Genomic DNA, 24,709 nt, shown 5'->3' with positions numbered 1-24,709 from the left:
AAAGTTTCTAAAGTGATAATGCCAGACTACCCCAATGCTCCCTGTAAAGAAATTTTCAGGGCAAATGGAGCAAGCCTAGCAGTACAGTTATGGAGCAGGGTACACAGGGGGACTCTTGCGCTCCAGCACTTCATTCCACACTCAACATCGTGGCAAAGGCTACTCAGAGGTAACTCGCTCATTTTTAGAAAGATGGCAATTTGAGTACTTCAGCAGTCACCATCAGGCTGAAACATTCTGAGCAGCACAGGCTGATGGGGCTGAAGGATGCAGATAGGATGAAGGATGTGGTTATTTTTTATTTTTCACTATTATTACTTATTAGACTTCCTAGGGAAAAGAATAACAAAAGAGCAGTGAGTTATTGGTATCACTGCCTGTGGGTTATTGTGGGTTGTGAGAGGTGATAGAGAGCTGTTTGCTGTCACCAAGGAAATGCAGGATAAATTTAGGAGGAGTAATATCATTGCACCTGACCGGGTCAAGGTTATAATGGTGGTTGTTGGGCATGTGCTGATGCTATTAAACCTCTATTAGCATGGAAGGGCTTGATCCTATTCTGCTAAGAGCTGGAGGAGGTCTCTCATAGTAACTTCAGCAGGAAAAGGATCGGGCCCTGAGAGTATATCCATGGCAAATATTTCTCTCACATGAGGAGAAAAAAATTGTCCCCAGATTTAAAACAGAATAACCTCAAATTTTAAAGCCTTTTGAAAAGTTTTGAGTTAAATTCACAGAGATTTGATAAAGACTTTTCAAGAAGCCCTAATGATTGGGGGGGTTGGGGGGGTGGGGGAGAAAAGAGGAAAAAAAAAAAAGAAGAAAGGAATGAGTGGATGGCACTTGAAAACCGTAATTATGTGAATGTCAGTAGTAAAAGCATCCCTCTCGGGCTGTCCATATGAAACCTGAACACAAATAGAAACTTGTCATACGAGCGAGGAAATAACCCCTCTGAGTGTGTATTTTTCCCGTTTCACCAACGTAGCCTGCCAGTAAAAGTCTCGGCCAGCGGCAGGCAGGTGGCGTGGTTAGGTGTCGCTTTGCTGGTGCCCTGGGGAAGCCGCCTTGCAGGGGGATGTGCTCGGGCTGTCCGTGCCAGTGCTGCCACGGCGGGGCGGGGGTGGGCAGCGGAGACTCCCCTGGGGAACCGACCCGGCCCACGCTCCGCAAGCGCCGACAGCCACGGCCGCCACCGCTGCGGAGCCAGCGAGCCCTGGGCCCGATCCCGGGCATGGCTCACCCCCCTCCCGCCCCGAGGCTTTCCCGTTCGTAGGCAGAGGGGTCCGGCCAAGGGGCAAGCCACTACTCCCGCCGGCTCCTAGAAGAAAGGGATGCAGCAGGCATCTTCTCCCCTCCGCGTCGCAAGGAATTTCAGCTTGTTTTTTCTTTCCTGCTGTTTCCTATTCATTTTCGCCCGGGAAACCCGAAGAGTGCTTTGCACTCCAAACCGCCGAGCGATGGGGCGGTAAGGATAACATTCAGGGGTTGAAAAAATTAACTATTGCCTGGAGAATATCACTTAAAAACTGCTCCGAAATATTCTGTAGCTCTTTAATTGAAGTAAACAAAGTGCAATAAATTCTAACTCAAATATGATTGCACTGAGATTAAGCTCTAATTGCTTAAGGCTCAGGTGGAATCTGCAGGCTAAAGCCTATAAGAACAATCTGAATTTCACAATCATTCTGTCAAAAGCAAAGAGATGAGAGCCCACACGCTTCCTAACAAGTCATTTTTAACAGTTACAAGCTCCTTACAAAGACCACACAGGGAGTCTAAGAGATGCAAATCTAATCCCTGGTCATTCTGCAGGCCTTCAACAAAGATGTACTAAAGCCTAATAGAAAAGAAATCAGTTCTCTGTCACCAGCTCCTACTAAAATCTATTAGAGAAAGTACGGATCTTGTATTTACAGCAGTTCCTTTTAAAGGTTAAGGACAAGTACATATAAAAGGTATAATTTTTTAAATGTGAAATATTTAATGAAATCCATCATCTTCTCTCTTTTATTCCTGAAGATGCTTTGGTATTTAGTTTGTATTCATTGACCATAAGAATTATCCATCCCTTTGTTCTTTGAAATATTAGCAACAGATTTTTTTCTTTTAATGTTAGTCATTTGGACGAGTGCCGTTTTGCTTTCTTTCTTTTTTTTTTTTCTTTTTTTTTTTTTTTCTTTTCTTCCCGGTTCCCTCATTTAAAAACCCGTGCAGGGACCTTAAAACAACGGTCGGTATCTTTTCAAAATGCCTTGGAATACGTCCATCCCATCGATAGTCTGACCACTGTCCAGGAGTGAATATTTAAATCAAACGAATATGTAAATAAAGAAGAATAAAAAGTCCGTCTGCACTTTGGCAAGCGATACACAGAAATACACAGCTTTTTCTATGACCCTGTGATAAGTTTTGGGTTGAATGACCTTTTTTTCCCCTCATAGCTCTCTGTATACTGAATTAACCCTATCTCCCGGCAAATCTCAACCTGATTTAGTGCGGCTCTCTATTGTACGTTTGAATAACTCAACAGGAAAATAAACGCTTTTCTACACGAACACACTCCTGCGAAGACGCATCTACACACACCTGAGTATATGCATACACCACGATTTTGCAGAAGGTCTGCATTAACACAGGACACACACATACACTTGTAGCATGACTAATTTTTAGGTCACTTCTGTTCCTAAAACGTTCTCCTGTTCCTTTTGCCGAAGCGCGGTGGACATGGGGGTGGGAGTAGTTCTTAAATTACAACTGGAATAGGAGACTGTGAAAACACACGATGCTTCTGGGGGTAACGTGTCTTCCTAGTTCGGGACTGTTACCGATGTGGGTAAAGTTTTGACCCCCAATATATCTCTGGATTTTGGTCACACACACACACACACACACACACACACACACACGCACACGCACAAAGAACTAGACTGTTCTTTGGGAATTGCGTAAAAAAGGAAATCTAATCGGAGTCGTTTCCGTGTTCTGCTGAGAACCCTGGAGTGTTTTTCCCAGGTGACGAGAAATTCGGCGCGATTCAACTGGGTGTCTTAAGGAGAGGAGAAAAACACGTGGGCCCAAAATCTACTTCTGGCTCCCCATGATTATCACATGTATTTTGGTGGGACACGCCGCATGAATAAAACCATCGGTATTTGTGCTGGGAAGTAACTTTTCCTAAGACGAGTTGGTCCTTTTCCTTTCTCCTTTTTCGCACCCCATACCCACTTCCCCACCTCGTGATCTTCGTGGGTGAATCAGCTCCAGCCGCTGGGCAGGGGGAAAGCAGCTCTCCCTCGGAAACAGCGGCCACCGCGAAGCCCTGCTTGGGCTCAGCAAGTGGCAATCCCCGCTGAGCGGCGCGGAGCGCTGCGGCTCCGAGCCCCGCGGCGCCCCTCGCTCGCCGGCTCCGAGGGCCCCTTCCTTCTAGAAACTGGCTAGCAGCTTCTCCCCACGACCAAATTTCTATCATAAATGTGACGCCAGCCCGGAGGAGTTCCCTGTCCCCGTTGCTCGGCTGGTCATAGGAAGGGTCCCACGAGTGATCAGTGCCCAGCCTTTTGGTTGTTTTTTTGTTTTTTTTTTTTGAAAGAGGGACAGGACAGAATAGGTTTGTCGCTGTGAAACCTTGGGCCGGGGAAGACTGTTCAAAGTACCTTTCGGGGCCTCCAGCACCCGGCCCCTTGCCGGGCTGTCTGGCCCGAGTCCTAATTAGGGCTCAGACCTAAAGAACTGGCGAGGAGGGAGGAATGTGGGTCTTCCTTGGCGGGCTGAAGTAAGCAAACTAAAAATCCCAGTGGAGAGAAGTTTCCCGGCTCTTTATTAGCAAGCACGGAGAAGGAGGGGCTGCCGGTCGTGGGGAACGGAGTGAGAAGGGGCTGGGTGAGCAGCGGGTCCCGGAGCTCTGTCCGGAGCTGCCCCTCCCGCGGATCCAGCCAGCGGGGGAGTGCCGGGCCCGCCGAGCCCCGGGACGAGCCCCGGTGCTCCGCGCAAATCCACCTGTCATCCTCGTCAGTGTGTATGTAGCTTGCAAGTCAGTAATAACAGTTTGTGCCTCTTGTAGGGCTAATTCAGATTTCTACGACATTGCCTTATTTATTCAAATATTTATTTATTTACCATATCCGCCCCCCCGCCCTTCCCGACAGCTGATTTGGTGTTTTAGAGTGGAAGAGAATAAAACAGTGTGGCGGAGGGTGGGAGCCCGGGAAAGCAGGACTGCTGTGACTGGGACGGGAACGCTATTTAACTATAAGAAACAAGTGTCTGCCTTCAAAATCCAAACAGAGAACGGGGCGAAGGGTCGGGCCGGGCCGGGTTGGGCCGGGCCGCTTCCTGCAACTCCGGCGCGCTGTCTGCTGTGCGCACCGCCGCAAAAACACGTAAAGGAGGGAAATGGGAAACGCCGATTAATTCACTGCGCGCGGGGCTGGGAGCGCCTGTATTCCGCCTTTGGGTAGCCCCAGGCGAGCCTCGGCTTCCTTGCCCGTTTCTATCGGCGGGATAATTATGGTGGAGGACGCGCAGGCCTCCTGGCTTTCTCCTGGCGACGGGTACTTGAGGAATAAGAAAAACTGCTCTAGAGCAAGAAGAGGCGGGGAAGTGCGGTGCCTGCTTGGAGAAGGGATGGCTGCGGGAGGGGTGGGGGGACGAGGTGAGAGAGGGGGTCTGCCCTCCCTGATGCCGTATCACCCCAAAGCTTTGCGGTCTGACTTTTGTGCATCCTTTTCCCCACCCTCTCAGCAGGACGGGTCGCGGCTCTCGAGGGCCACGACCGCGGGGAGTCTCGGTTTGCTTCGGCACCCGCGGAACGGGTGCGTTTGCTGCCCTGGGTCCCGGCCCCGGCGGATGGGGCTCCTCCGAAACAGAGCCGGCTTCGGTGCCGGGCTCTGGGCTTGGCGGGTGGTAGCTCCTCTTAAGACCCCCTGCACCTGTCCCACCTTTGGGCCTTATTTAAAAAAAAAAAATTATTAAAAAAAAAAAAAAAAGATGTTTCCTAGGGATTATTTACCTGGTAATTTTTTGATTAAATGACTGTTAACCCTAAGCGATTGATAGGACAATCAACAGGCTTTTCCAATCACTATTTTTACTTGGTGGGCTTTTGTTTTGTGTGTATGTGTGTGTGTGTGTGTTTTCCACCGGGACTCTCTCTGTAGGTCAAAACCTTGCTTTCTAAAGCAATTAAAGGATATGTTTAAAAAATAGATCAAAAATACGTTGTGATTAATACCATCGTGGAAAAAAATGGTCTGCAGCAGGAAGAAAATATTTGGTGCTTGTTTGTAGATTCTCTCACCTACCACCTACTCTGAATGCGTCCTGTATCTTATAGCGTGTCCGGCCCTCATGATTGCAAATAGGCCTGTTTTCAAATGGAAATAGGACTTCCAAACTGATTATGTGTATTGAATCGGAATCACTCGCTAGATCCTCTTGTATAAAATGTATTGAAAAAACCATGATGGTTGCACAGCTCTGTAACTGGCTCCTCATCTCAGGGAGGTCGATCTATTTTGCAACTTTTTGCCATTTGTGAATGTTTCATCTAGATAATTACACTACCATTGTGGAAAGGCGATGCACTGACACAAACACACACGCGCACACACACACACACACACACACACACACATACACTCCCCTGCGTGCACACACACACAGCCGCCACCGCGGAGCCTACTCTGTGCACAGCCCACGCCGTGCCCAGACTTCCACGACAAGAACCCGCCCGGCCTCCCCACGGCAGCGCAGCTCCAGCGCCTCGCCACTGCCACAAGCGCGGCGTGTCTCGGCGCTCCGCCACCGCCACGCACAGCCTCCCCGTGACACCGAGCACAAAATACACGATCCACCAGCACCCTCCCGAGCCCCACGGGACAACACGGTTGCCAGGTCTGGGTTCCGCCCCGAGAGCGGAAGACATATTTAAAGACAAGCAAATCGTGTATGTGTGTCCATGGAAAAGTCAGAGCCAGGCAGCAACAGCTATTGCCCGCACACTGAAGAACGGGGACAACGTCCATGCAAAGGTTTATCTTATTGACATGTAATGAGAGCTTTTAACCCTGTCATATCTCCCGAAGAATATCCATTCGAATTCGGAAAAGTAATTAAAAACGATGAGAGAAAAGAGGCATCTAGACCGAGCAGAAAGCGGACAGCTTCCCTCCCCCTGGGGAGAAAAATCGGTGGCAGGAAGAGGGGTTCCCCCGCCGCGCCCCCTTGGGGGGAGGGGAGCAGCCCTGCACGTCCGAGCTGCCCCGCTCCCACCCACCATCGTCCCGCCTCTGCTCGCCCAAACTTTCTCAGGTGCTCCCTCGGGAGTTGCTTTGCCCCAACTAAAGCAACCAAACGCAACCCGAGCTGGGATGGGGTGGGGGTGCCTGGCGGGGCGCGGGGAGCCCCCGCGGCCGGGCTGGCCGGGCAGACTGGGGTCGGGCCCGCCTATCCGTCGAGCACCGCGAAGGCAGCGGCGGCCCGGTACCACCCGGCAGAGTCCCTCCAAAGTGGCTGCCACAGGAAACTCCTGGCAGCGCAGAAGATGACAGTGCTGGGACCTATCCTCCGTCCTTGCCGCACTCGCACAGTACCTTTGGGAAGACGTAAATTCGTCCGCCGCATCCGGTCTTCGATCTTTTTTGGGTTACCGTGGAGGTGCCACGCACTTCCCTGCCATTTACCCCGCTAGGCAAGTGTGGTGTGTGTTGCAGTGACGGGTCCCCGAGCCCCATGCCACTCGCCCTAGCTACGGCAAGGCGCCATAGGCGGTCAACACCTTGTCAGGGCGTTTGGGAGCATCGCTTGGACGAAAGTCAAAGGGGTTCCTGGCCCGACGTTTGCAGCCCTCCCGCCTGGGCATCGCCCCAGTGCCAAGGACGAGAGGGGCGGTGGGTGCGCACAGCTGGGTCTGCCCGACAGCACCTGCAGCCTGGCAGCCTGGCAGCGCAGGCAGAGCCTGCCATAGTCGGCATTAAGAGAGTGCAGAGGGAGACAATCGCTGCTCTCGACCGGCTGTGGCCCCCGGGAGAGGAACCCCGCTGGGTTGCAGCCGACTCGCGAGGGCAGCAAAGCCTCGGGGCTGTGTCAGAGCCTGTCCTCGGCACGCCAGGGACCCCGCGGCCGGGGTGCAGAGCCCGCTGGCAAAGGGCAGGATCGACCCCGCTCCCCTCGACGGGGAACCGAGACCTGAGCGCCGGCGGCAGCTGTGACCGAGCTGGGCATTCCTGGCAGGCGGCGCGGGCAGGGAGGACGCGCAGCGGGAGCCCCGCCGGGCTCCACCGGCGCTCTGGGGAAGCCGGCCCGGCTCAGGCGCTGCGGCTCCGCTCCCTCCGGCGGGGCAGCCCCGGTGGGCCGAGGCGGAAAGTTGCGGGAGGGTCTCCGTACTGTAAAATTAAGAGCGGATGGCAGACACGGGCCGGCGGGCAGTGCTTCTTCAAAGTAAGAGTTTTCCTGCCTGCTTCTGCTCCCTAGATTCCACAGTTATTGCCGTGCACATCAGCTCTTAGGTACACTTATCAGACGTACACATCTATAGCTATAATGCGTGTATAGACGCACACGTGTAGACTAAGCGCTCCGCATCGGCCATCCATATGGTTTTTTTCTCTCTGAAGTGAACTAATGCAGATAGAGGTGCAGGACGAGCTCCGAGCACCCTAGTTCGCAGTAGCAACAGTACGTTTGTTAAGTAACGCCCAGTGTAAGAGCAAAAGCAGAGACCAAGAAGGTGGTGAAGTTAAAGGTATTATTTTAAGAACTTCTCTGAGAAGCAGCAGCACTGAAAACAAAAAGTTTAACAAACAAATGCAGCGAGAGGAACTTGGAAAAAATTGTGTCCCAGATTCACATTATTAGGTCAGTAACACGCTGAAATTATTCAGCCACTTCAGTAACACCTTTGATGTGAAGCAAAATAGTCTGCTCCCCTTACGATCCCAGGTGTTTGTAAGTTTGTCGCCTTATTACTTGCCCGAATATGCTTGTCGCACATTATTACTTGTCGCACGTTATTACTTGCCCAAATATGCTTGATCGAGAAGAACTCCGGTGAAATCCACCAGAACAAATGGAAGTGACGATCTCATACTTTGTTCAGTTTTCTAAGCAATGCAACTATCCTCCAATTTAAAAAGGGGAAAAAACCCACCAAAAACAAAAACAAAAAAAGAAACCCGAAAAAACCCGCAATCACAAACCCAAACCCAAACCCAAACAAACAAAGCCCCCTTTCCTCCCCAAGAACCCCGCAAACCAACCCACCTCGTGAACACGCGCTTTATTCTTTTCCTTTACTCCTTACACTTTAAGGAGCCCCTGTATTGATGAAGCGCTACTCAGAATGATATGGGGAGTTCTCATTGAAACAATTCAATAAGTCATGTACGATCACTAAAACCTGCCATGTCAATTCACTTGCTAAAGAAGCACAACCTACAAAATAATTTAAAATTACTCTGAAAGTCCCGCTGTGTTTAGCGAATAGAAGTATTTTTGAGAAAAAGTTGTCATCTCATTCAGATATAGTTGTTAACCTGAGATATGGAGCCAGCCAGTCAAAACAGACGTAAGTATCTTGGTAAATATTTTTAGAATATATATTTTCATTCTTTTTCCGTTTCTATACGCCAGCTCAGGACAGTAGATTTACACCGTCTTTCGGAAGTAATGCATTCGGCCATTTGTAAATGTTTTTCCTTCTCAATCTGTGTAATAGTAAAAAAAACCCAAAACTATTTCCCTCTTTGCCCCCCTCTAACAAAAGCCTTTACATCGAAGATTAAATGTTATATTTTATGTTTTCATTTATAGGTTTCCCAAGAATTTTTCTCTGTCGTAAGTTGTTTTAAGCTTCAAAACGAATTTCAGTTTCTTTTTACATCAATACATCTTTTACACCATCTTATGTATAACGCTGACCAGAAGCCTTTGAGAGAAATAGGATATAGAAAACTTTGACCTTACCTGCTCCCTAATGTGCTTGCAGCCAGAAAAGAGAGAGGGGGGGAAGAAAAGTAATTTCATATTATTCACCATTTTGCCAGGGACAGTCGTCTCTCTATCTCATAGGAGCAGCCGCACTGGGTCAGATGTCTGTACACATTTGATACATATAAACAGTATTATCATTAACTTAGAGTTTTGAGGGTTTTTTTCCCCCCTGATGGGGATCATGAGAGGAACAGCGGGTCAGACAGAGAAAAAAATTCTCAGCTTTGCTCCCGACACGGCTATGAAAGGACTTAAATTCTTCAGAAGTCACTCAGTCTTTAACTCCAGATCCCCTTTGTAAAGGCTAAAGGCAGCGGTCACGAAAAGTTGAACAGGGGCTGTCTTCCCGGCGAGGCCCCTTTACCTGCGCTGCGCTACAAAACTCCTAAAATACTTTTTTTCCCTCCCCTCCCAGCCGTGGCAACTTTCTTGGTGTCATCTCAGAGCTGTCTCAGATTACATTGTTTGGGATCCGCACTTTCAACACCGTCTTAAGGTCCTGCACTGCCTTTTGAACCGAGATGCAGGCAATGTACTTTTGGATCAGCTCCTCATCCCTTGCCTCTCCGTGGGTACAGTGACACCGCGCCGCGCCCGTCCGCTGCTACCGGCGCCGCAGCAGAGCCCGGGGCAAGCCCTGCCGCCCCCGGCTCCAGAGCCCGTTTGGAAATGAAGCAGCCTATATGAACAAGACTTTTGATGTTGTTGCTGTTCTGGCCGTAGCAGTGATGTGGTTTTGCTAGAATTTGGGAATTTTTTTTTTGTTTGTTTGGGTTTGTGTTTCGTTTGGGGTTTAGTTTGGGGTTGTTTTTGTTGTTGTTTTCTTTTTTGTTGTTGTTTTCTTTTTTTTTTTTTTTTTTTTTTTTATTCCCACAGCCTGCTGTGCCACTTCACGCACACTTCATGGAACTTAAGAATGAATTCCTATTTACAGCAGGAAAAAATGCCCTCCGTGATTCTCCTACGCTTACTAGTAGTGCCAGGCAGTGGTGGAGTGGGAGGGAATAGCCATTCTTCACTAGATCCTTTTATCTCTCAAAATACGGGGTGCCCATGGTCTAGCGTGGATAAAGCAGTTATATTGGGAAACGTGCGTCTCTTCCATCATTTCAGATTTGAATCATGCTGCCCCTCCCCTTTGCCATCCCATTATCCAAGTTCTGCATTGATTACCGGGAGACTGGAAACCAGCATATTGGAAGAAGCAGGAATTTAGATGGAGGAACATATTTTAATTTCAATTTTTAAAAGCTACACAGTAACTAAGTTCTCATAAGTGTTCTCAAGGGAGACTGGAGACTAAACTGTATTTACACCCCTCCCTTCAAATATCTTCACCCTAATCAAGGCATAACTAGTTTACTAAAAAAAAAAATATGATAAAAGGCAGTATCACAATGTCATAAAAAACTCTATAAAAATTGTTAAAGAGCAGTTTGTTTGCATTTCTCCTGATTGATATGTAAATACAGTTTGAACTGTGTTTGCTCGGTCTCTAGTGCTTAATAAAGAGATGAATTCACCTTTCTGTGGAACAAGTAAACAGACTTTAAACTAAGCCGACATCAGACAAAGTGGAAACGAGTTTATTTAATCGAAACTAAATCTAGTTTAAGAAAGATAAGTCAGTGTACATAATAATCCATTACAGTAATTACACCCACCACCAAATATGTGTTTATGAGGTTGTCGAGACACAATAAAATTACTTTATTTCCCCCGAAGTCTATAATGAAAAGTCACTGACTGGATCTGTATCAAACATGCTAACTCCAATATTCGGGGGCGGGGGCTGTAATATTTCTCGGCTGTATTAATGCCTTTCGGTGCTCCTCACTTTTGAACGTTCCCAGGTTTGAAAGAACGCACATTAATTACATATCAAAGGGAAATGTCGACTTAACCGGAGCACTTTCCCCTCGGTCTTGCGTATAAACTCCGGGAGAAACTAACCCTAATTTTGAAAAAATCCTTAAAGATCCTCAAAGTTAACCCTGCTCTCGCTTCCTCCGCGGAAGCTGGCAGCTCTGCACCACGGACCAGGAATGTCCAACACTTTCTTCTTTAAGCAGAAATAAGAGCACTAGGCTCCAGACACTCTGCCGCCCCCCACTCACCCATCCCCCTGCCATGCTTAACACGATGCTATAGATCTGAAATGAATATTCTGCGCAGAAGAAGAACAAAAAAAATTGAATAATCTTTGGGTTGGTTAAGAATGTCGCTGTATAAATTAGGACATAACCTAAAGAATGAAAGGTCTCGAAATTCCTGTTGACACACGTGATGTCCTCCAGTTAGAAATAAGGGGGAAGGGGTCAGAAAGAATCCGATACTTTTTTTTTTCTTCCGTGTACTTCCCTTTTTCTCCAGCCAGACTAGCACTTGGTGTCCGACTAACACCGGCTATCTTGTATAAATAAAGAACTGGAGCTTTCAAAAGCTGCTACTTAAATTGGAAGTTGGGTTGTTTCCATCCCAGGCAACCTGCTTTCTTTCAATTTAAAAATATTATTTTGTAACACCTCTGTAATTCCGAGGGGTTTCAATGACTGCGGTAGCTTTCTATGGATTTGGAAATAAAAAAACGAAACCGAGCAGCAGATGCAAAGGAAAACACGCTACGAGGTCTTTTAGAAGGGGGATACTTCTTATTTTGCTATACTCACAAAAGGAACATTTGGGACCTGAAAAATAGAGAATTACTGGGATTTAGAACTCGTCAGATACGAGCTGTTTAGCTTCATATACTTTATATATTTACAGAAAAGTTACCGTCTAATCGCCTTGCATTACCGATAATATTTACGTTCTGCGCCTGAGCCCGGCGCGCACCTATGCGCACCCACCCACGTGCGTGCACGCACTTTCTCCTCATCTCCTTCTTTACAAACTTCCCACATGGCTACACGAAATAACCCCCAACAAACAAACAAGCTAACAAACAAACAAACTCCCTCTTAGAAAAACAATGCGACACGAAAACCAGCACGCAAACGGACCAAGCGCAGCCCGTCTGTGCTCCACCGAGCCGCAGCGTGCGGCTGACCTCCGCCTGAGCAGTGGCGTGGGCTCTGCAGGCGAACCTGCGCGGCCGTGTGCGGGCGTGTGGGGTTGGATTTGTACAAAATTAAATATATGGAAATGTAGAAAATGAAACACAGCCTGATAAAGAAAGTTAATTCAAACTACGTGTCGTACACAATAAACTATCTTTTTATTTTGATTATAAATAAGGTGACTGTACTTCCCTTAAAATACAAGTACATAGGAAAACCTGGTAGAAATTATCTTTCTTCTTTTTTTTTTTTTTCTTACAAGGTATTAAAACTGGACACTTTAAATTGGACTCACGTTCTATACTGACAGCAGGTTCTTCGCTATTTTATTTTTTTCTAATGGCGTTAGACTTTTACCTTCTTTCTCCTCCGTGCCTTTGGCATTTGAATTTCTAGTCCCGGAATACTTTGCTTTCTCTAGCAAGAAGTCGCTGAGGTGCCCCCCGCCCCCACCCTCATCCCCCAAAAAATAATCGGGCTAATGAATTTGGACTCGATTCCTTCGGTCTCGAGTTCGTGAATCCCACGCGTTTGCTTGTCCTGTTTGCACGCTGAGGATTGATCCTGTATCCCGTTAACCCTCTGGCCAGCTCTCCTTTGGGAATAGGGTCTGGGCCCTGGGAGGGACAGGGGCCTTCCGAGCTCTCACAACATCCCGGCTTGTTTTTCCACCAAGAAGTTAAAAAAAGGGGGGGCGGGGGTTGGGGGGGGGGAAAGGGAAAAAAAAAAAAGGAGAAAGATGTAAGGATAGGAGCGTCGGGAGAGGAAACCAAAGGGGGAAATAAAAAAGAATATTCGTAATGTGTATAATTTATTAGAAGCTTCTTAGGAACTATATTTAAGCCAAATATCTACATAAGTTACAACAGGAAAAGGCGGCGTGCGCAAATAACAAACTGCCGGAGGATTTACGACGGGGTGATCAGTGTCCATAAAAAAGGTGGGGGTTGGGGTTGGTTTGGTTGATTGTATTTTTTTCCTTTTCTTTTTACAACAAAATATACAGGCTACTAAAAACTATGGGTTTAGTCCAACTTTTGACAGCATTATACAGCTACAGGTTCACATCAAACGTAAGGAGGAAAATAAAAGCCAAGCCTTTGATGACTCCACGTCTCCATCCGCTGGCCCTGGCGGCGGGCTGGGAGACACCGGGGAGGGGGAAGCTGCTTCTTGTGTCTGGGTGACGCGAATGCGTTTTTTTGGGGGGAAAACCACCCCATCCCCCAAAATCTCTGTATTTACATGCAAGTCCTAGACGCTGGCAAAGTGTACATCTGATATCCAAGTCTTCAGACCATGCCTAAAGATGGTCCCCTTTCTGCAGACTGTTCCATGGTTATTAGTCTGAATATTTTTATACACCCCATAGGACAACTTTGGGGGAGAAAAAACATAAAGACCCAAAACCATCAACAGTAACAATAAAATGGAACAAAAAAGTGTCTCTCTCTCTTAGAGGTCCTCAGAGACCACTCAGTAAAACGGGGGAAAGGGAGAAGAGCATTGACAAGAAAAAAAAGAAAAAAAAAAAGAAAAAAAAAAGAAAAAAAAAGAAGAAGAAAAAAGCACACAGTAGTTTGGAGAGGACAGAGATTTGTGTAACTGGGAAAATTTGTTGGATTTTTTTTTTCTTTTTGCCTTTTTTCCCCTCTTCTTTGTTTAATCCTTTTACCAGGTCCTACCGTATAGCAAGGTGGAGCAAGACATGGCAGTGCCATAGTCAGAAGTAGAAGAGTTTAGGTGAGACAAACTGGAGACTTGGCTCTGCAGAGAGGAAGGGCTGGCCGAGTGCTGTCCCATGTCTGGAGACTGCCCCGCACTGTTTGTCTGGTGGCTCTGATGCTGTCCGAGGCTGTTGCCATTGGTAGCCACTGTGATCGTTGTAGCTGCCTGCTGCTGATGGCTCTGGATAGCTGCTGTGGGTGTGTTGGAGCCTGCTTGGCAGGGCTTGCCATCCTTCACAAGCACTGGCACTGCCACCCTTCTGGGAGACTGCTGCTGCTGGCAGGAGCCGTTCTCCTGTTGCATCTGCTGCTGCGCAGCCTTGTCTTTGGCCTGGCGTTTCATCTTGTAGCGGTGATTCTGGAACCAGATTTTGACCTGAGTCGGGGTGAGATGTATCATGCTGGCTAAATGTTCCCTCTCCGGGGCGGAGAGGTATTTTTGTTGCTTGAAACGTCTCTCCAGCTCGTAAACCTGGGCCTGCGAAAAAAGGACCCTCCGTTTCCTCCGCGGCGTGCTCTGGAGCGGGGCCATGCTCTTGCTCACGTCTCCCAGGGAGCCGAGGCTGCCCATGCCTCCCATGTTCATGCCCGAGGACGGCGCCATGAAGCGGGAGACTGCAAGGGAGAAGGCGGCACGTTTTAGGCGGCTCGGCTTGGCCCGGCCCGGCCCGAGTGGGGCCCCACGCTCCGGCAGCCCCCGCCGCCGCCTGCCCCCAGCGGAGCTCCGCAGCCCCCCGGCAGCCCAGCCCCGGCCGCGGCCTCGGGCACCCGCGCTTCTAAACAGCGGCTCACGTCCCTGGGGAGAGCGGTGGCCCCCTTCTCGCCCGGCCCAGCCCCGGTGAATAAGGGCGACCACTCACCCCTCGTCCTGCCCGGGGCACGGCCAGGAAAGTACCTAAAGTGACAGCCGCGGCGGGAGCAGCCGCGGACAGCGGCTCCGCCGGCGCCGGCCGAAGAGGACTCTGCCGCTCGCTCCCCTGCCGCTCCCCGGGACGCGGCCCCGGCGCCTCCGGCTTCCCCCCTCGCCCGCCCGGTGCCGGGCGGCGCGCAGGCGGACGGGCACCGCCGGCTCCCTTTGGGCCCCCGGGCCGCGACGCTCCCGCCCCGCTGGACGGCGAGAGCCAGGCTCCCGCTCCCCGCCACAGCCGGGCTTCCAACCCCCTTGCCCCGCAAAAGCAGCCGCGGGAGGCTGACGTGCGACCAGCCGGGATGGAAAGACCGGGTACGATTCTCGGGCTGGAGAAGGAATTTGGGGTTTGGGGGACGCGTCTGGGTTTGAGACCGACTTTTGCCCTGTCGCGGACCCCCCGTGCCTTCTGCCCGCGGTGTGTCGGGGCAGTTGCGCGGCAAGCCCCCCTCGGCCACCCAGCCCCGAGCCGACTTACTTGAGGAAAAGCGGGGATCCGGGTTGGTGCCGTACCATCCTGTCGCCGAAGCGCTGTTCCTCATGGTGTCCTGGTAAGGCGGCAGCTCGCTCATGTTGCCCAGGTTCCCATTGCAGTAGCCCCCCATCGTAGCATGGGAGAGCTGGGGGACCCCTGCCGCTGTCATATGGTAGGCGGCAGTCACTGTTCCGTTGTGGCCCATGGGGTGCTGCTGCATGGCCGGCTGAGAAACCTGAGACTGTCTGTAGGCTGACAGGGGAGCCCCCAAGTTACTGGCCTCCATGCCCACTTTCTTGTAGCTTTCCTCCAAAGGACTCAAGATGTCAGACACTGAGAAAGGAGTCGTATGCTTTGGGCTCATCGACATGATTCGGCGGCTGGGGAAAAAAAAAAAAAAAAAGGAAGGGGAGGCAAATCTTTTTTTTTTTTTTTTTTTTTTTTTTTGCCAGATATTCTGGTGTTGCCTTAACGCCGATCTTGTTGGATGTACACGTAACCGAGTGGACGAAGTCCGCCTTAATTGGATTGAGTGGAGGCTCAGGGCTGCCTTTCGTTTGTTTTAGCCAGACGCCAGGTTTTAGGCTGCCACCAGAGGCGGGGCATAGGCACTAAAGCAACAAGACAATAGAAGCCTACATCTTGCCCAAGATAATTAGCTTACATGCTGATGACAAGGTAAACACCTTTAAGTCTTACTTGTCAGAATTTTTTTTATGTCTTTAGGAAAAAAAAAAAAAGAAAAAAAAGAGAGAGACAGAGAGGACGGGAAAGAGAGGAAAAAAAGAAAGAAAGACCCCGTGAGCACAACTCTTTTTTTTTTTTTTTTTTTTCCTCGGGGTGACAATATCGTGGACGGGAAATGGAAGGCAAAGCAAAAAAAGACCACCATTTGACTGGGTGAAAGGATTTAAAAACAGCTCCCGGGTGGCAAGGCTGTCAGCCCAGCCTTTGTGAGAGCTGGGGAAACGGGGTGGAATGCCAGCACGCCAAAGGACAGAATCTCCCTCTTCCCCCACTAAGTTTGGTCCGGAAGGAGCCCCGCCGCCGGGAGGACAACTCTTCGGAGGGCAGAGGTTTCTCTCCGGGCCACAGCTCCCCGCGCCCCGCACTCCCCGCACTGGCTTGTCAGATGCCCCGGCCGGCTGGGGCTGAACAAGCGCTTGGGGTTTCGCATCTCGGGAACACTCTCTATGTCTCCTAAGACACTCAGTGCAAGGCTCGTTTGTCTCCCTAAACCTACAAATTCCTTTCAGCTTGGGATTTTTTTTTTTAATATCTCAGAGAGGGGTGGAAGACACAAGTTTGCAAAATCAGGCAGTAATTTAATTGCTTGGGACGAGAGACCGATGAAAAATAGGTTAGCGCAAAATGTCGCTTGTTATTCTCAAAGGCAAAGACTCTCACAGTCTCTCGTGGTCCCTCTGAAGCTGAAGCTGCTTTCTAAGGTTATTTATACAGCACGGGAGCTGGATGGAGAAGACCTCTCCGGTCATCTGCTACACGACCTTGCCAATGAATTCCCTGTAGTTTCCAATAAACTGCAATTTCTGGCACTTTCGGATCTGTTCTCGGATCCGGTGTGAAAACAAAAGCGATCCATTCACAGCCACACGCACACGTACAGGCAGCCAGTAGCTAATGTCACTCGGGTCTTTGAAGAAATCTTCCAACACCTAGTGTCTCCAAAGCTTATATTTCGGGGCGATCCGGGCGGAGGAGAGAAACCTCCCCTGAGTGTTTCACACCCCGGCCTACGGCCCTGACAACCACAATTTAATACAGCGATTACCTGAATATTAAGAAAATTACAGCGAAGGTACAGTTAACCCTGGGACTCTGAAGTGTCAAGTAACTATTTAGTAATTGCACTTGTAAATATGTTTGTGCTCGGCTGGTTTGTGCTTAAAAATGCAAAAGTGCACTTGCTACCCGGGAATAACTAAATATCTTTGTCTAAAGTGGCAGCATAAATAGCCGGTCGCTTTGTGGCTGTGCTTGATATTAGTACATAAGGATCATTTTGCTTCAATTGGGAGGCTCTCATTCACTAGGCAAGAAACCGTTTAGGAGAAAGTAGGTTCCCGTATGAGAGTTAACATCCTTCAAGTGTAAGCCTCAGTCTTGATTACACTTTAGAGCTCTGCAAGAGGTGAGCTTTTCCACACAAATATAATCGGGGGAACTTTCCTTCAATCAGGCCTCCAGCTCTCTTACATCATCTCAGCTGCTTCTTTCGGCACTAGTTCCCTCAAGGCTGAATACCCCAAGTGGGCTGGTTGTGAGTCTGCTGGGTCACCAAAGGCAGAGAAGGGCGACTTTGGGCTAGAAAGGCGTTTGGTTTTTACCTCTTATTTTTCCTCTTTTCTTTTGAAACCTTTCAGTCTTATCTATCCAGATCTCTGGAACATTTCTTTACACTACACGCCCCCCCAACACCCTCCCCCCGCACCCCCCTCCCTCGCCCCGGTTTTTCCCCTTTCTGCGCATATTTTTGAGTATGGTCTTTGGTTTTGTTCCCACACACACAGAGAGACTCGACCTTGCCGTAGTGGTTTGATTGCTTGGGGTTTGAGGTTGTTTTTTTTTACCCCGAATTTCTCAGACACTCCATCCCCATGCCTCTTTCATGAACCTTTAAAAGAAGGGGGTGGATGGAAGGTAAAAAAATTAAATACTGCAGGATCCACCAAAACGACGGCTCAGTCGGTTTTAATCAGAGGCGAAAGGCGGCAAGTGACCGCGCAATTTGTGGGGCAGGAGCAGAGACTCGGTTCCCATCCACAAGAGTGCGAGGTGGGGCAGCCGGGTAGGCCCGAGCAGCGGCTCCGGGAGCGCGGAGCGGCGCTCGGACACGCGGGCGGGCGGGCGAGGCTCCCGCCGCCCTGCGCGGCCCCGAGCGCCGCCCGAGAGACCCTTTGGCCGCCGGCTGCGCCTGCCAGAGCTTATTTATCCTCTCACTCGCATGAGCGCAGGTTAAATCGCCTCCGAAACACTGCTCGGTGAGGTTATCCCGAGCGAGTCGGCCCTCGGCTCTGCGCGGGGTCTGGTAGAGGGAAGGTAATGAGGGAGCGCTTCGTTCACCTTTGCTGGGGAGCGGGTGAAACTCTCCTGTGCTTGTCTGACCGCTGGGTTAGGAGCACACCGGCGCGCCTACGTCTAGCTACTTTTTAGCCGGGCTAGATGGACGCGGTGTAAAGGAAACAGGTCAGCCTGTGCACCTGCTTTCCCGCCCCAAATGAGCTAAAACGGGGCAAGTCAGACCATGGACAACGGGCGAGAAAACTTCCTCGCTGGTATCCTCTCCCTGCACTCTCCCTTTTCTTCCAAACCCTCCATCGGAGTTTCGTCCGCCAGAGATGGCTGCTCCCAGCTTCCGGGGAGGGTGGCCGTCCCGACAGAGCCCTGCCTAGGCTGCCTTGAGCGAAATACTCGTTTACCTGGTGATGCTGCTCAGTAAAACACTCGAGTTAAAAAGAAATGCTAAGGAGGAGAGCAAGGAAGATGAGATGCGTTCTGCCTGGTGGAAGCATTTTCATGAGAAAGGCACGGTTTTCACCCCGTGTTTGCAGAAATGCGGCTACACGGACGTCCCTTCAATAGCTTCTGACCCCACACAATCCTTTTGATAACACTCGAGAGGTGGAAGAATGGGAGACTTTGTCAATCAAATGGTGCCAATCCCAATGGAAACGGTGCCACCAAGACCGCAGAGCGTTTCCTCATCAACTGGATTGCGGGGGCTGGGAACTCAAGAATCAGCTTTTGAAAGTGCGCACAGGGCTCTCCAGAGACAACAATGTCTTTTTTATACGAGCTGCTGTGCCTCCCCAAGGGGAATAAAATATGTTCGGCCAGACAGAGCTCGGAGGGCTCGGAGGGCAGAGGGTAAGGGTCCCACGCAAACCGCACGCAAATTCTTTCTCAACAAGAAAGACGCTTTCTAGGTGTAACTTTTTGATACAAAGCCATGAGGTGTTCCGAGCTCCCTCTGGATCAGTTCACGGGTGCACGTCTGGCTGCAGCCCCTGCCCAGCCCTGTGGCCCCCGCTCCCTGCGCCGAGGAGGCGGCCCTGCCCTGCCCTGCCCGCTGCCCTGCCCGCCCTGCCGCGGGAGCAGCCGCTCCCAGAGAGATCCGAGTTAGAGGTGGCAACAGCAGATCTGTGACAGGGCTCTTTTTCCACCTCTGGTCATCAGTATAAATCTAACACGTTCATGGAGAGATGTAAATGACCACCTGGAAAAATGGCCCCACCGAGGCATCTTGCCGCAACTCGCCCCTCTCGACCCACTCTGAACGAGCTCATAGAAACCTCATCTGATTGCTTGTGCATGTCGGTGTAATACACCCTCTGGTTCCCCATGTCCCCCAGAATGGAAGATGTACCCAATACACCTACGCCGGGAGCGGAGGTTTCCGTAGTGATAGAGTGTAGGGCGGACTTGTGTCTCTGCCGGCCACGGGCAGGGCTCTGGGAGCTGCTCCCGCCTGGAAAGCACATGCTTGGGCGTGTAAGAAGGCAGATGTCCTCCCAGAGACGCACCCTGCGAGCGCTACCTAGGCACGGAGCGCTCTGGGTGTGTGTGTGGGGGAAACGCCTGTTGTGGCTCACGGGGACAATTCCTCGCCGTGGGAAAGCCCCCCTGCCCTGGTTATCTCGTTAGGGTGCGAGAAACCCCTCAGTACAGCGGGCGAAACCTCTCCCCTGGCGTGGGAACCTAAGGCAACCAGCGAGACCACCAAAGGCTAAAGCGAAAATCCTCACCCCTCCGCAGAGCACGCACAGTTGCTCCTCCAGCTGCCCAGGGCGTGGAGCATCTCGCATCTGGGGCTCCTCGGGCCCCTTCGCCACAGGTGCCTGGCGGCCCCACTCGCAAAGCTCCGTACGAGCGAGGGCAGCGCTGCCTCCGCTCAGCTCTTTTCCCTCCTTCCCCAGTTGCTGTAGCACGGCTGAGCCCTCCTGCCCCAGTCCTCGACACCCTCCCCGTCCTTTCCTTCGCCGGGCCGTTCCCGGCCAAGAGGGCCAGGGTGGGGCCAGGTACGGGGTGCCAGGGCAGGGCTCCCGGAGCCGCGGCGGCGGGCGGAGGGGCCGCCGTGCCAGGGCGGGGGCGGCGGGGCCCGGGGCACGCCTCGGCCCGCCAGCCGCACCGCGCCCCTCCGCGGCTGCCTGCCGGCGTGGGGACCCGCGGGAAAGGGCTCTTTGTCGGCGTGGCTGCCCCGGTAGTCTCGAGTGGGTAGCAGCATCACCCGCCCCGATGTGTGAACTGCTGTTGGATCGCCTTGTCCGACATTATCAGCAGTTAATACAAGCCCTCCACATCTGGCTTTCTTAGTGTCAGTAGACTGTCACTGCCGCAGCAGTGTCAGTACACACATACAAGACTTATTGTTGCCCTGAAGCGTTTTTGATACACCCAAGACAGTGGTGATTATGCGGAGGATTACTTGAAGGTGGTTGTTGAGACAGTTTGGTAAAAGTTAGGCTGTAGGGATAGTTAAAAATACAAGCACGTTTTGTTTAGATATAAAATACTTTTAATCGGTATATACCTACAAACAGAATCCCGCCGGGATCTATCTATTTATCTGCTTTTAGGTATAAATGTTAGTTTGTTACGTTAGCTATCTTAGGAGTTAGGCGCTTTGTGTGTGTTCCCAGACATGCCTACACACACATACAAGCGTGGGGGTGCATACCTCCGGCAGTGGGTATGCATGAGTATATATTTACGCATACATTCACAGTCCTCAACCCTGTCGTCTCTTAAGTGTTTCAAAAAGGAACTCAGCTTTTAAGTGGGTCACCTCGCCGCCCTCCCTTCCCCTTCCCTCGCCCAGGCCTGCGGCCGCGCCGGCGCCGGGAAAAGGGGCTCTCGGCTCCCGGGTGGGGTTGGACACGGACATGGCCGTGCCTGCGGGTGCAGAGTGGAGGGGCGGGCTGGGGGTCGCCCCCGGCAGTCTGATTTTCCGCAGACCTTTTCTGTTCCAGCGTGGCTGGCGGCGGCGGGCGGCGCAGGGGCTCGTTGCTCACTGCCCCCCAGTTTGGTGTCGAAGCCCCCCCCGTGCCTCCGGACCGCCCTCGGGGAGCCGCAGCCTGTCCTGGGCGCGCTGCGGGGCGCGGGCTCCGCACCCTCGGGGCTGCGCGGGCGGCGCACGGGGCCGAGCCCGGGGGCGCTGCCCCGCGCCCGCCGGGAGTGTGCGCGCTGGTGGACAGGCGACCTTTCCCCCTCGACCTTACCCTGGGGGTAACCAAAGCTCCCTTTTATTTTCAATGTCACTTCGGAGTTTGCCTTTTGTTCCCCGATACCTCTCGCTTCCAGGGATACGGGTGGCTCCCCGCTGGCTCGGGGGAGGGCTAGCGGTCGCAAAGATATCTCATTTAAAAACGACAATGGAGTCCTTTCGACCAGCCCGTGTGGTGCCCGAGCTTTATTTTCGTAACGGGGAGAATGGAATTGTTTATTTTGCTTTTGTTTTCACAGCAAAACTCGAGGGCAAGTTACAGGAGGGCTGATAGGAACCCCGGCCCTTCCTCGTCGCCCTTGGGTGCCCAGCAGAGCCACCCAGCGAGGGCCGACGCATCCGGTGTTTGCCCACGGCAGCCCGGGATCCCGCGCAAACGGCGCGGCTTCGGGCGGATCCGTCCGCGGATGCCCTGCTGTCACTGATTTCGGAGTGACCGAGTGCTTTGGTTATTGCCCCCAAATTCTTTTCTGCCCCTCCTCTGCTCCCCCGTCTGCGGCTTGACCTGAGCTCCCCCAGTGGCTTTAATTCGGACAGAAGCTGCCATCTGTCCCGTTGTGCCCTTGTTTTTTTTGCCAGAGCAGGGGCCACCCGTGCCGAGGGGCGCGCCGGGGCCGCCGCCCGCAGCCCTTGGGGCGGAGGGACCTGCGGCGGCCTCCCTCCCTCCGCTGGCCGCCGGGGAAAGCGCAGCAGCGCCGGGCCCGGGCCGCCAGGGCAGGCGATCACCTGCGCCGGAACACTTGCTGCTGTTGCTGCTGAAATTCCACCCTAGCCGAGGCAAAATCATATCAATGAGGAAACTGAACGGGAATTTGCTCAGTTGCCCTTGGGATGTAATTTTATGGATATTCGTCTGTTTTCACTGTGCATTTCTCCAAATCTAGGGGGAAGGATTAGCTTCTTTTACTGTTGCTGCAGCTCCTCCTCAACGCCTTCCCATAGAGGTAGCTCTGCCTCTGAGCAAGATTCTTCCCCCTCCCTGGGTAAAGTAAAATTTGCCCGCTCCTGGATCAAGAGGAACTGTCTAATAATTTGTGCCTGTTCCAAGAGCTTGCTTTACAGCAGCACAGTCAAATTGTGCTCTTGCTAGTTGATGGTCATATACACAAAAGATTCTCACTCAAAAACTGCCTTTTGGGAGTGACTGCCTCTTCCCCAGCTGCTTCCTACCTTCTCAACTTGTAGCCCAGGAATCCATCCCTTGAGGGCTGCTCTCAGTCCCTGCTCTGCAGGAGCAGCCCAATTGCCCCCCACTCTTCTCTAAGTGTGGGAACTGAAGATGCAAATGCCATCCAGGGCTGATGCCCTGGGAGGAAGAGCTGACATGAGCCAGTGACCTGGCCTGGTAGGGCCAGAGTGACTCAGCTGCCCACTCAGAATGGTAGGTGGTTTGTTTATCTGTCATGTGAGCCTTAAAAACCAACATTTCCCAGGTCTTAAAAAGCCCAACCAACCAACCAACCAAAAAAAAAAAAAAAACACCAAAAAACCCAATCAATGTTTACTCTGCCTTGATTTTCTTCTGTTCCTTTCTTGGAAGAGAGGACACAGAAATCTCCTAAGCAAAGAGGTCCATGTCAGAAGCCCTAGGGCAAACCTAGAAATGTTTCAGAAGCCCATTTTACATTTCATGGGAACCAGTGTCTCTGGGAAGATCATGCCCTCAGTCTGGCTAGTACAACTGGTAGGTCTAGTTAAAAGCTGATGTAAAAAGCTGCATCACAAAGGACATCATTTGTAGCTAAACTCAACAATGAACTTTATTGGTGCTGCTACCAAACCCATTAACAAAGCTCTACACTCTGCAGCATTGTTTCTGGGGCTGGGTTTTGTTAACCAGTTACTGATGTATGTGTATGGCCCAGGGTGCTGATTTAACAGGTGCATTCCTCTTGCCAGGAAAGGGTTCAGTTCAGTTGCCAGTTTCAGCTAGTTCAGTTTCAAATACCAGTCTTTCAAGTGTTTCCTGCTGTAAACAGGGACTCAAAAGTTTGTTGTGCAGTGGGATGGATGTATGCACGGCATACATGTCAGGAAAGGCTCTTGAGCTGTGAGACTTGCGCCAGGAATTTGACAACTCTGACAATAGCTCCCATCATCTCTAAATCTACAGGTCAGGCATCTCAAACCAGATCAGGTTCCACCAGCAGGACTACCCTGCAATACTCTGCAATACTCCATCTTTCACAGAGTCTGCTCTAAAAGCAGTGTATGTGGCTTGCCCAGTCCAGCACCAGTGGTACCTGTATTGTCATACATAGCAGAGTTCCTGTATTTTATTCAAGAAATGGAAATGGGGGATAGTGAGTTACAACTATTTGCAGCACTGAATTACTTCTGGGACGAATGGGCATCTGTGTTTTTCTGCAACTGCATGTACTCCGTATCTTTGCTCAAACTTTGTAATTTTCGCTCTGCCAAATACATTTGTTTATATGAATTGCACAGTGTAAAATATAGGATGTTTTTCTTGCCAAGAAAGGTGAAGCAATGGGTTCATCAAAACGTTTCACCTTTTCCTCATCCTAAGAAGAACCAGCAACCCAGAAAAGAAATGACAAAATTGGAAAGAGATCTCTCACCCTTGCAGCTATGTGAAGAACAGAGCTGCTCCTAAATGAGCTGGCTCTTCCTGTAACCAACTGATGTCCCTGTCTTCCTCTGTTGCGCCCCAGCAGCATCCTCTCTTCCCTTTGGTTATCCATTGGCAGGATTCTTTGGGTCCCATACTTCTAGGGAATGGGTAGCACAGTTCCACTTGCAACCGAGGGTTTATTGAAAGGTTTCCCAGATTTAAGAAAAGATGGGCTCGGCCTTGCAGAATGTTTCTTCCTGCAGTTGATCAGCAAGAAGGAAAGAAAGTATTTCAGCTTGAGGTTCAGCTGGGTTGAAGGACCAAAGGCTGGGGAGCAAAACCAAAGCCTCTTTGTATTGTAACCTAAAAAATGCACCCAACAAATTTCTGAATGTCCAGAGGTATCTCATCTTTGAATAAGAACAGCACTTTCTATTCAAATAGAAATCCTGAAACATATGCTAAAACAAGTCCTTGCTAGCAGCTCTATTTTCTGTTTTCCCAGACATTAGTCATTTTTAACATTGTAGGACAGAAGAGTCTCCATGTAGCAGGATTATCTTCTAAATTACTTTGGATGATAGACATAATGAAGTTAAAAATTTCACTCATCTTTGCCCTGTCAGAAATGAAAGCACATATTATACTTACTCAAAAAATAGCTGACCATAGAATTAGGTTCAAGTTACGTTTTCAATGTAGAAATGTTTATGCTGAAAAAGCCTAGA

General features: G+C 50.6%; 1 protein-coding gene across 1 annotated transcript; it reads right to left on the bottom strand.

The window, feature by feature from the left end:
- Window positions 1-10,559: 10,559 nt before the first annotated feature.
- On the bottom strand, window positions 10,560-16,333 carry NKX2-1 (NK2 homeobox 1). The gene is made up of 2 exons (XM_071426869.1): window positions 15,166-16,333; window positions 10,560-14,395 (listed from the first exon to the last, which is right to left on the bottom strand). The coding sequence occupies exons 1-2, from the start codon at window positions 15,530-15,532 to the stop codon at window positions 13,725-13,727; spliced, it is 1,038 nt and encodes a 345-aa protein (XP_071282970.1). The 5' UTR covers window positions 15,533-16,333; the 3' UTR covers window positions 10,560-13,724.
- Between the last annotated feature and the right edge of the window lie 8,376 nt (window positions 16,334-24,709).

This window comes from Agelaius tricolor, unplaced genomic scaffold (assembly GCF_023055355.1).
Source record: "Agelaius tricolor isolate 1412-34295 unplaced genomic scaffold, bAgeTri1.0.p SCAF_5, whole genome shotgun sequence".
NCBI lineage: Eukaryota > Metazoa > Chordata > Aves > Passeriformes > Icteridae > Agelaius > Agelaius tricolor.
Note: the sequence above shows the minus strand (reverse complement) of the source record. Positions and strands in the feature narration are given on the sequence as shown.